The sequence below is a fragment of the Pseudorasbora parva genome, chromosome 19 (assembly GCF_024679245.1).
Source record: "Pseudorasbora parva isolate DD20220531a chromosome 19, ASM2467924v1, whole genome shotgun sequence".
NCBI classification, from domain to species: Eukaryota; Metazoa; Chordata; class Actinopteri; order Cypriniformes; family Gobionidae; genus Pseudorasbora; species Pseudorasbora parva.
The window spans coordinates 35,744,942-35,757,726 of record NC_090190.1 but is presented as its reverse complement, the minus strand read 5'-3'; the positions used below and the strand labels follow the sequence as shown (position 1 = coordinate 35,757,726).

At 38.3% G+C, this 12,785-nt stretch overlaps 1 protein-coding gene across 4 annotated transcripts in view; it reads right to left on the bottom strand.

Moving 5' to 3' along the window:
• LOC137047450 (glutamate receptor ionotropic, kainate 5) overlaps positions 1-12,785 on the bottom strand; it is a 134,919-nt gene that overhangs the window by 16,589 nt on the left and 105,545 nt on the right. For all 4 annotated transcript variants that reach the window (XM_067425093.1, XM_067425095.1, XM_067425094.1 and 1 more), the window contains 2 exons: positions 10,295-10,460; positions 5,360-5,585 (listed from right to left, as the gene is read on the bottom strand). In XM_067425093.1, coding sequence (XP_067281194.1) covers positions 5,360-5,585; positions 10,295-10,460 — 392 coding nt within the window. The remainder of the gene's footprint in view (positions 1-5,359; positions 5,586-10,294; positions 10,461-12,785) is intronic.

Below are 12,785 nucleotides of genomic sequence, written 5' to 3'. Positions count from 1 at the left end.
CCCGTTTCAACTGAACGTTGCAAAGACAGAACTGCTTTGGTCTCAGCCGACTCAACGCTTCATCACAACTATACTACTCCATCTAGAACAGCTAGGAATCTTGGAGTTGTGGTTGATGATCAGTTAAACATCCCAGACCACATTGCTATATCTGCCCAGTCCTGCAGATTTGCCTTAAGCCGCATTTCCACTGAAATTACCTGGAATAAATTGTCCCAGGAACTTTCCCCCCCAAAACCTGTTGCTTTTTCCATCGCGGTCTTATTAAGTACTACGAGGATTAGGCAAATTAGTCCTGTGACGTAGGACTTCTCAGCATATTAGTTTAATAAAGCCTGAACCTCGGTCCGTTGCTCGTATTTTTTAAACTTCACGATTGATTCAATTAAAAAAACAAATCTTACTGCACATACTGCAACAGACTTTTAAAATGCTGGAGGTTACTTTTTTTTAGGAGAACATTTTTACACAGAACTTCATTTAGACCCTGATCCCTGCGGTCAAAACACACTAAGTACCTCAAAGTCCCTATAGTTCCTGAAGTGAAAATGAGGCTTTATACAATATTAGGAAGATCAGGCATTTCCTATCGGCGCATGCTACACAACTTGTCCAAACTCTTGTTTATCCAGACTGGACTATTTTAATGCCCTCTTGGCAGCCCATCCAGCTCGCACTGTCAAACCTCTGATTCAGAATGCAGCACCAAGAGTGGTTTTTAACGAGACGAAGCGAGTGCGCGTCACACCTCTCTACATAAACTTGCACTGGTTGTCAATTGCCTCTCGCATCAAATTCAAGGCACTGATGTTTGCCTACAGAGCAACCACTGGCTCTGCAGCCCTATACCTTAACTCACTACTTCAGACTTACGTGCCTTCTGGAATCTAGCATTATGCAAGTGAATGGCACCTTGTGGTGCCATCCCAAAGAGGCACACAATCACTTTCACTGAGCTTTATCTTGACTGTTCCATTCTGGTGGAATGACCTGCCAAACTCTGCTGTAACTTCAGCTATTTTCAAGAAATCTTTTTTGTCAACACTTGACCCATTGACACTTACTATTCTATAGTATTATAATACTATCCTTGCTATTGTGTACTGTGATAGACATACTGACACTATTCAGAGCACTTACATATTGTGGCTCTACTGTTGGTTGGTTGGTTTGATTGCTTCTATTGCTCTCCTCACTTGTATTCGCTTTGGATAAAAGTGTCTGCTAAATGATTTAATGTAATTGTAAATAACAAATGCCTGCAGAGGGTGCCAGTTTATGTACCCTTTTGTTGAAAGGGCACATAACGCACAGTTTATGTTAATCTTGAGTACCTATAAAGTAGTACTGCACCTTTCATATCTCCGAAGAGTAGGGTGACCACCCGTCCCGCGTAGCGCGTGCGCGCACAGCGTTTGAAGCCAAATTCACGCGTCCCGCAAATTGAGACCGTGTCACGCATGCTTGCTCAAAAAGTTGGTCGCTCTATATCCTCGTGCCTCAGGTAGCCAAACCAACATTACTTGACAGTTCAGCACACTACTGTTGCCACACACACAGTTGAACCGCTGTTGTCAACTTTTTCGTTGTTGTCATGACAGCGTACGCACGTGCATACCAGTCACACTTGGAACTTTTTAGATTCACTTTCCTATTCGAAAAATGGAGTCTGAGGCACCGCAATCATCAACTAAAAAGAGAAGGAGTGGGTACAAGAAAGACTGGGAAAAAAAAAATATTTGTGACTGAAAGCTGTTGACCGAGAGAGCTTTTTTTGACCTTTGCAAAACGTCTCTCTCAATCGGACATGGATCAAATATGATGTCAAACGACACAGACTCAAACTGCAAAAAATGCTTTTCTTAGTATTTTCGTATTACGCTTGTTTCTAGCCAAAATATAAATAAAAAATATCAAACAAAAGTAATTGTCTTGTTTTGGGAACAAATACCTCTATTTAAAGAGTTTTTGCTTAAAATAAGACAAATAATCTGCCAATGGGGTAAGAAAAATAATCTTAATTCAAGCAGAAAACAAGATTATTTTTCTCACCATTGGCATATTATTTTGCTTAATTTTGAGTGATTTTTCCCCCCAAAACAAGACAATATTTTTTACATGTCTAGTAAATGTTTCTTAATTTAAGAATTGTTAGATATTTAGACTTAAAACAAGACAAAAATACTAAGTAAGAATTTTTGTTGTTGTTGTTGTTGTTGTTGTTGTTTTTTGCAGTGCAGACTTTATACTAACATGGAAGTTCACCATCCTTCCCCTCCTTCTCATTCCGTGAACCTCTAGAGTTCACTTTACTTTTAGTTTAACTTTAACTTAACTATTTATTTATTTTTCTGTTCCTGTGGTGTTGAGCAACTACAAATTGTGCTAATCCTATAATTTGATATTATAATTTATTTAAAGTGAATAAATTGTAATGAAAAATAAGTAAAGTAAAATAGCTAAAGTAAATCGTAAGTGGAAGTGCATCTGTCAATTCATTGAATGTTCAAAATATTATGTCAAAAATATACATTGGTTGGCCTATTCATGAGCATACATCAGCAATTAGCCTACACATGTTTAGGGGAATAGGGCATTATTAATATACCATGTAAGGTGCTATGTGCTAGAAATGGGTAAAGCACTATCTGCCCGTCTGCTCGTGGGGTGGCAGTGTCCCACATTGTCCCTCAAAAACATACCCTTTGTCCCCCCTTGAGCTTATTAGCAGGTGGTCACCCTACCGAAGAGTCTTTAGTTTTATCATATTTATAAAAGACATATGCTGTAACAATTTTTCCCGAAAACACCCAAGCTTGTACAGATGTGCAGTGGGCGGAGCTAAAGTGTAATGAGAACACACACACACACACACACACACACACACACACACACACACACACACACACACACACACACACACACAATACATAATCAATGTCATTATCCCTTGATAACTTTCGATTCACTATACATTCGACCTGTGACCGGGAACAAACAAACACACTTGCAGAACTCTGTTGCTGCTCTGGAAAAACAAACTGCATCCACTGTTCCCTTAACAATGGGTTATTTGGGAAGCTAAACAAGGTTATTTTTCTCTCACAACCAAAAACACACTTCTTTAGTGACATTCATGTTCTAAAAACTAATGGACGTAGTCTTGCTCTTACTCGGACTGACGGGTGCACACTAGGGCTGGGTAAAAATATTGATTCATCAATGCATTGCAATTATTTGTTTCTCAATTCAATATCGATTCATCAAATCCTATGAATCGATTCAGCTCACCGGCCAGTGGCAGCGCTTTGGGCAACCCTCTAGTGAGTGCGCAAAAAGCTGCTCACAGCTGTACAAGACTGCAACACCAATGTTAAAAGCCGACGTTTGGGCTCATTTTGGAAAGCTGAAGGTTCTCTGATCAGCTGTTCAGTGTTATTTATTGCAGTGTTTCCCACACATAGACTAATTTGTGGCGAGAATCAACATGGCCGCTGTATATTTTTTTTAACGCCATTTAAAACATTTACGCGTTCAGCTGCATTTCCTTTCCCTGCTCTCGCCCCGTCTCTCTCTCTCTCTCTCTCTCTCTCTCTCTCTCTCTCTCTCTCTCTCTCTCTCTCTCTCTCTCTCTCTCTCTCTCTCTCTCTCTCTCTCTCTCTCTCTCTCGTTCTCTCACACACACACACACACACAAACACACACACACACACACACACATACACACACACTCGGTGTGACGATTGCATTCAATCGTTTTTGCGACATGTGTTCATCTCGCGGTAGCGCGTGCAGTCACACAGAGCATGGAGCTCTCAATAGTTGTAAACAAACCAGCGCTCTCAATACATTTGAATGGCGGAAAGGCAACAGCTTCACAACACTATACAGTCATTGCTTTCGAATCTGTGGGAAACACTGTATTGTGTTGACAAAATAGCACTTTGTAATGTTATAATTTCAATGGTTGCACTTTTTTGTATGAGTATGCACATTTTATGCTTTTGTTTGCCTTTCTTTTAATAACTTGAATGTATAGGAAGAAAGAAATATATTTTCTACTACTTACAGTAACAGGCACTTTAGAGGTGTTAATAAGTGCCTGTTTGTTGCAGTTGTGGTTTGTTTTCAACACATGTACAATATTGTAGTTTGTTCTGCTAAATAAACCATGACAGGAAACATGCTGGGGTCAATTTGTTCTTAAACATTAGTAATACTGCACACATTATTTAAAAATATACTCAGGTACTTAATTACTTGTGCATTTACTTATTAATGAACCAATATCGAAGCTAATAAATCAATATCGAAACGAAACGAATCCTCAAGAATCAAAATCGAATCAAATTGTGAAATTCCTAACAATACAGCCTTAGTGCACATCATCCGGGAGAAGTGCCCATACAAGCAATTTCGCCCTTTATGAAGTCATACAGGGCCATACCTGAAAAAAAACTTTCCGAAACCTGAAGAAATATATTTGGCATATCAACTCAGTCAAATCCAACTCTTTAACAGCGTAAATTAATATTGGCCAAACAACATTTAATACAAACATCCACTTAATATTTAATATTTAACCACTTCTTTTTGATAGAAATGCTACAGCCAGTGTAATCTCTAGAATAAGAACCTGTGGACATGCAAACTCAGCAAGGGTTTAAACTTTTATATTGAAAAACAGATTTAGAAACATATTGATGCATTTTCCCATGTTGGCTTAGGTTTATAAATCATTTACGTTACACATTTGGTGAAATGGCACATGTTGAGTACCTAGATGAAGGTTATAAGCAACACAAACTCACAGCATGCAGAGATTGAGTTTGGTAACCGAGTTGCTGAAACGCACTCCACGCAGGTAAATGCACGTTATTGGAAACCCCAAACAAACAGCACATGCAGAGACTGAGGTTGTGTGGAGCAGCATTTACTGTGAACGGAGCATGCAGCGCATATTTAACTGAAGCACAGCCTTTGTGGAAGCCTGTTGCTACCTCAGAATGATAAAAATAAAACAAGCAATTGTTTGTGAGATGCAGTTCAAAATAAGAAATAAAGTCAGAGTGTTAGATTTAAAAGTCAAAATGATTCAACTTGGACCACTTAATCCTATTGGCTGGCTTTCTACATACATTGTATTACAACTAGTATAACAAGGTTCAAATCAGACAAGGTTCAAAGACTCAAAGGTTTCTCAAACCTTTATATCGCACCTGAAGCTTTCTCTCTCTCTCTCTCTCTCTCTCTCTCTCTCTCTCTCTCTCTCTCTCTCTCTCTCTCTCTCTCTCTCTCTCTCTCTCTCTCTCTCTCTCTCTCTCTCTCTCTCTCTCTATCCCACTTCTGCCCTACTCACCTAGAGGCATGCCGATGCCATAGCCCTTGGTGTCCAACAGGCCTCCTATCTGTGTGAGGTTGCAGTTGAGGAGTCGGTGGTACTCGTTCATGGTGCTCTCCAGAAGAAAGGCGTATTTGGAGTTTAAAACCCGTGCTATGCCCTCCTCCGTGCTCTTCACGAACACACTGGGCTGCTTCGAGTACATGTAATTCCACATGCGCTGGTACGTCTGGTAGCGCGAGTTCTGAGAGCGCAGAGTGGGTTCGTCATCGCAGATGAATGTCATCGGAAAAGACAGAGAGAGAAAAGAGAGGTGAAACAGACATCATATTGGAAGGCGGAGAAAAATCAAAGATGAAATTATATTTACGGTGACATGAGGACAGGTGAATGAATAAAGAGACATTTTATTGGCAGACATTGAGAGTGAACTGGATTAAGGTAACATATTGAAAGAAAGTGAAAATGTAAAAGAAAGAAAGATGGATAATACATTATTAATGTAATAGGGGAAGTGAACTTGGCCTCCAGTGTGAATATAGATGTGGCTGTGAGTCACTAAGCCAACTGCTTGCTGCCATAAACAGGACATGATGCATTATAACATAATTTAAACCACATGCATAAACTAGTCGATTAGCTCTACTTCTAATTAAAGCAGTCGATCATTTCATGTATCACATGATTACAGCTCCACTTGTTTTTTATTTTTATTTTTTTATTCTGTATTTTTTTAATTATTTACGTAAGTTAAACTGACCCGCAGATTAGTCGACTATTTTTCTTAGCCAAAAATTAAAAATTAGTCAAATTGAGTTGTTGAGAAAGCCATATTGTTAAAGGATCTATTTTGCCTTCAGGACTGCCTTAATTCTTTGTGGCATTGATTCAACACTGTGCTGGAAACATTCCTGAGATATTTTGGTCCATAGCATGATAGCATCACGCAGATGAGTGGTACCCGGTGGGGTCTTCTGCTGTTGTAGCCCATCCGCCTCAAGGTTGTGTGTGTTGTAGCTTCACAAATACTTTGCTGCATACCTCGGTTGTAACGAGTGGTTATTTCAGTCAAAGTTGCTCTTCTATCAGCTTGAATCAGTCGGCCTAGTCTCCTCTGACCTCTAGCATCAACAAGGCATTTTCGCCCACAGGACTGCTGCGTACTGGATGTTTTTCCCTTTTCACACCATTCTTTTTAAACCCTAGAAATGGTTGTGTGTGAAAATCCCAGTAACTGAGCAGATTGTGAAATACTCAGGCCGGCCCGTCTGGCACCAACAACCATGCCACGCTCAAAATTGCTTAAATCACCTTTCTTTCCCATTCTGACATTCAGTTTGGAGTTCAGGAGATTGTCTTGACCAGGCCCACACCCCTAAATGCATTGAAGCAACTGCCACGTGATTGGTTGATTAGATAATTGCATTAATGAGAAATTGAACAGGTGTACTATATATGTACTGTTATAGTGAAATGCAGTGTTGGGAGTAACGCATTACAAAAGTAATACATTACAGTATCTTATTACTTTTTGCTGTAACGCAGTAGTGTAAGGCATTACTAATCAATTTTCAGTAATATTTTACTCGGTACATTTCCAGTAACGCGTGCGTTACCCCCCCCCCCCCCCCCCAAAAAAAAGAAGAAAGAAATACAATAAAACGAAAAAGGAAAAGGAAAAAAAGACGCGATACATTAACGCATGAAAAATGCAAGTTATTACCTGTTCGTGGTCATTCAATAGCCGCGTGTGGTGTCCAGGTTAGTAATTAAATACTAAATGACAGCGTCTGATATATTTTTGTATAGCGATTTACTTCATTTTCCTTCAATTCAATACTTCAATTCATCTCCCTCTTGCTGGTGTACATTTGGATATTGTGTGACATAGTCCAGTGAAGGCGTACGTGTTTATTGCGGATTTTACAGAAGTGCCGCAGGCATGATTTCAGCCTCTGTGCTCGCGCTGGCCGGTGGAAAAGTGGCTAAAGACAGTTTAAAGGCTCTGTCGTTTCAAAGAATAGCACAACGGCGAGCGCGTCGAAGAACGGAGACGAGGCGCGCGCTGCTGAGCCAAGGCCTAATGCCTAAACAACACTTGTGTGAAGATGACAGAATAAGACTACTGCACACCGTGACACCGTCGTTTAGATTTTTTATAGTAATACAGTCATTTAGTTCAGTTAGAGAACAGACCGGTCAAATAAAAACGGAAGCATTAACCGAAAATGTGATCTTGAGCTGACAGATGATCGCGGAAGATTTGGTTTCAAAGTAAAATGTAAAAGCGCCTAATAAAGGGGGTTTGTCATTGTGTTGTGTATTTCATTAAGAATAATAGGCTAATATTTTAAACCGAAACTAAAAATCTGCTTGGCCGCACAGAGCGCACATTTACTAACGAGCTGTCATTCACGGTGTGCGCGTAGCCTACTGGCGCGTTTTCAGTTCATATGAAAGCTTAATTTGATAGGAATTCATTGAAAGCACTCGCTTTGCATCTGCTCCTGTTATTAATGCCCAAGCGGCGGTGCGCATGTTCCTTTCGGTTAGCTAGACTAGTGATTTAAAAGCCCAGATACCGGTGATGTCATCACACTTTGATTAACCGGTGGGAAAATGTCCCCACCGTCTCATCCCTACTGTACATTCGCGAGATGGATGCGCATTGCTTAGTTTATCAGAGATGAGGACAAGAACGTAGGCTGGTCAAATGCAAATGCAGTCAAATACAACCTTTTTCTAAAACCGAAATAACTAGGCTATCTCGCAACTATGTCGCAACAATAAGAAAATAACAAATGCGCATATTGTCATAACTTAGAGTTTACACAGTTCTGTTGTGTCTATGAACAGACCTAAGCTATCCCCAGATATGCCAGATAATCACTTTACCTCTAAAATAATACTTATAACAGAGTTGGATCTTCATGATTTCTTGCATTGTCTTGAGCATTCACTTTTTTGCCAATTCTCTATTGTTAGCCTGGATGGCCAATGTCATTAGTCTTCATCATATCGCCTTCTACTGGATGTAAAATGCTCTCTGTCTACATTTGAGAATGTTTAGATCTACTTCTGTAGTTATTTTGGTGAAAGTAACTCAAAAGTAATACAGGAGTAATGTAACGCATTACAATTCTGAGACAGTAATATTGTAGTGTAATGAATTACTTTTAAATAGCAGTAGTAAGTAATCTATAATATATTACAGTTTGGAAGTAACTTGCACAACACTGGTGAAATGTTATTTCACTATTTATATACACACACTACCAATTAACAGTTTTGGGTCAATGAGACTTTTTTAGGGGAAGAATTTAAAGGGTTACTTCAGCGATTAGCATATGGCCTTGTATCAGTAGAAACCCTGGAGTATATTCAAATGATTGTGCTTCTTTTAAAAGCATATGGCTTTTTAAAAAAAATGTATACTGTTTTCTGAGGTCAGCTTATGACGTCTGTGTTGTTTTAACATTCAAAAACATCACAATGAATAACTAATAGGCTATTTTCTATACTGGTTTTGAGGCTATATATAATAAAGGATTCTACAGCTTTGACAGTGTGCTAAGGTATGTTCAGTTAGACACGGACACAATCAATATAGATATATAACGATCTGTAACAATGCAATATAAAACATTGTTTTACTCATAAGTGTGTTGCTTCATTCATTCATATAATCTTATCCTGTCTGCAAAGTCTCATTTACAAACACATCCGTGGTGAAATGAAGGAACAACTCGCAATTTCTCCCTCACATAAGCTGGATGTTCATTAAAAAATAAAGTTCATCCATGCATTCATAATATTGGAATCCAAATGAAGCTTATGCGGTATATTAACTCTTTCCCTGCCAAACACGGAATTTTCTGTTATTTGTGAGAAAACGCTTCCAGGTCAAAAACTGAATTTTCAGGGTTTCCGCGTTTTCACTGTCAGACACTAGGGGGCGCTATTGTGCATCTTCGGAATGAGTACAGAATCTCCTGATCAAAACACATGAGGAAGACACAGTAAAACAAGTGACAGCATGTAATCATATGATATGTAAAATAACGTGCTCATCATCATTAAACAGCATATATGAATCAAAACTATCTAATGTTACTGAATGTAATGTGGACCCAGGACGAGCTACATGACTGTGAAGCATTAGGAGTGTTGATGGACTCGATCTACTCCATCTGTGTTTGATCATTGCTCTGAATCTGATCTGGAAACAAAAAACATTGTCTTTGATAAAAAAACATTTCTCAGCTTTTTGTTAAAAATGTTGCTTTTTTAAAATTAAACTTACCCACATTCATTTTTTTTAAGAAGAGCTCTTTATTTTGATATATTACATGTGCTTAGATATTCATTAAACTAAATATTCTATGGGCTATTACATTTTTGTGAAAATTGTCAAAAACCCTGGCGGTGGCTGGCAACCTTTTTAAAAAACGCTGGCTGGGAAAGGGTTAATTGCTTAGAAGTTTGATCCGGTTTAGCTCTATGTAGGTCTATGTCATGTCAGGCACGAGTCAGTGGGCGGGGTTACAGAATCAGACATTGTCCTTTTTCTGTTGAGGCACAATGATGTCAAGGTGTGGCATATTCTGAGATAGATCTTTTCCTGTGCCTGGTGTCAATAAAAGCTTTTCTTTGACTAACAAGGAAGTTTTCAGCTTTGAAACGTACAGGATGTTCTTATATTACCATGACCGTTTGCTTGTATAGAACTTTGTGAATGAAGGACGTTTCAATTTGTGGAAATCTGAAGCTTTCTGTGAAGTTCTGCCAGCACAGATTCCACGTAGGCCTGTATATGAGTCACTAGTCCAGTAATAGCCATAAACAGGACGTGATGCATTATGACATCACACGTGCACACATGGAAGGCCAGTTTAACAAAATCACACACAATTTCACACAAACAAATGCTTGCATAAACAAGGACCTACATACCATGAAGAAGGTCATAGTACTTCCTCCTTGAATAGTCCCATACTGGATGTTCGTCTGATCTGCCAAGTCATCAGCTGATTCGATTGGCACCTCCATCCTCTGGACCGTCAGAAAAGCTGCAAGGTTTGCCGTGTAGGAGGAAATGATGATCAGCGTGAATGCCCACCTGTTGCATACACACAGGAACACAGCGTTTTTTCCCCCATCAGAAATATATATATATATATGCACATATATCAGAGACAGATGTTAACATTAGACACAGGTGTTTTCACAAATGATATACAAACATCACTCAATGAAAAACCTACAGCTGCAATGTCAACCAGATGAACCTGGTTTGATCAAATGCAAATGAGCAGGCTATACAAATATCAATGAATAGTGTTTGCAAACTTTGTGGAATTATATGTATTGTGAATGAATTAAGACAGATTAAAAAAACTCTAATTCATGCCAGATGTTCTAGAAAAAAAAGGCCATACAAAGTTTAAGCTGGTAAACTAGTTCAAACTATGTTCTATATTACTGTTCACCAGCTCAACCAGTTCCCCACCACAGCCAATGTGCTCTACTAGCTCTAATCAGGATGGACTGCCACCTTAGCACCAAAAAATGACAGTCCAGTTGGTCAGACACCTAACTAGTGTTAACCAGGTAAAAAAACAAACAACCAAAACCAAGCCATGTTCTTGGTTGTGTGCATAGATAATCTATATCTTGGAATCTAATATTTCATAGAAAATGTCTTCACGCTCTTTTTTTATTGTTATTATACTGCATTTATTTGATCAAAAATACAGTAAAAACAGCACAATTCTGCAAAATTACTGTTTAAAATAGCTTTATAATTTAATATATTTAAAAATGTAATTCATTTCTATGATGGCAAAGCTGAATTTTCAGCATCATTACACTAGTCTTCAGTGTCACATGATCCTTCAGAAATCATTCTAACATGCTGATTTATTATTAAATTAATGTTGAAAACAGTGGTATTGTTTAATATTTTTGTGGAAACCACAGTATATTTTTTAGGATACTTTGATAATTCAAAAGAACAGCATTTATTTCAAATAAACATCTTCTGTAAGATTATATGTCTTTACTGTCATTTTTTTTTTTTTTAAATCAATTGAATATTCTAGCTGAATAAAAGTATTGATTTCTTTAGAGAATTTTTTTTATTGACCCCAAACTTTTGAACGGTAGTTTCTTTGCGATTATGAAAGCTGGTTCATGTTGACAAAGCAATTTTCAGTAGGGAGTTTGCGAGCCCTTCCCAAAACAGGCATGGTGTGCTCTTCGTCACAGTAAATCATGCCCATGTGAAAGGAAACTTCTCAAGTCCTCAGAGAAAGAGCTTTCACGAAACTGGTGAAGCATTTAAAACTTTCCAAAGAGACTGGCCACCAAAAATGCACAAATAGGCAGATTAGTTACTTTGAGTAAAAGCTCTTTATCAAAAATGAAAGTACACCAATTGCAGTCTCACGTCTCCCAAGAGCATCACAGAGTTTAGTGCTGTGCTGAGGGACACAGTGGAGACAGACGGGAGCTCTCTGGTTTCTGGGTCACCCCTGTGTGGGATTAAAGTGGCATCTTTTGTGTTTATTCACACCACAGATGATTAAACATTCGGCTTCCACTGCATGCACAGATCAAATCATTTCAACTCCATTGTTACTCTTCCTGAAAGTGGTTGTTCAACTTAAATGACCTCAACAGCAAAGCGCAATGCTGAAATTGAAGAGATGGAACACAAGACAGACTTGAAATAGCAGAAAGAGCAAAATTAACTGAGAGGTGGGAGACTAATCTGGAAATACACTACAAAAGAGTGAAGCGCAAAATATGTCTGTCTGCGCACAAAACAAACATCCCCATACAAACTTCAATACACTTTACACTTTCAATAAGTGAGAAAAGACACACTCTTAATGGTCTCTTTACACAGAGAACAGTGCATGTTCAATTGAAATAACGCATCTCCATGTGTGAAAATCTGCCTCACAGAAAATGTTTACAGCAAGTAGGTCATTTGTTTTGTTTGCCTGGGCCAAAAAAACACAAGACATGCAAACAAATAAGATATGAATGATTATTTTGGCAAGAGGCACTTCACAATTCATGTTTCCCTGGAATAAAAAGCTGATCTTGGTGTTGATCAATCTTCAAGCAGATTTTGGTAATATGCTAATTTTTGTACTTTGTACCACCAAGTTAGACAGCAGACAATTAAATATATAAGCATTTATATAAATTAAATGTCATTTACATTTAAATATGAAAAGTCTCCCTCTTCTCATTTTTATAATGAAATGGCTTTTAGGGGGAAAAACGGTTCTCAAAAACATTTGGTGCAATGGTTATGACAGTAATTATTTACACATACGATGAACTGGTTAAATGGCAAAAGTGCATTATAATTAAGAATCATTTTCATGACATTAGCTTGTTTTCTTAATGTATTATAAAAGAGAAGTTACAA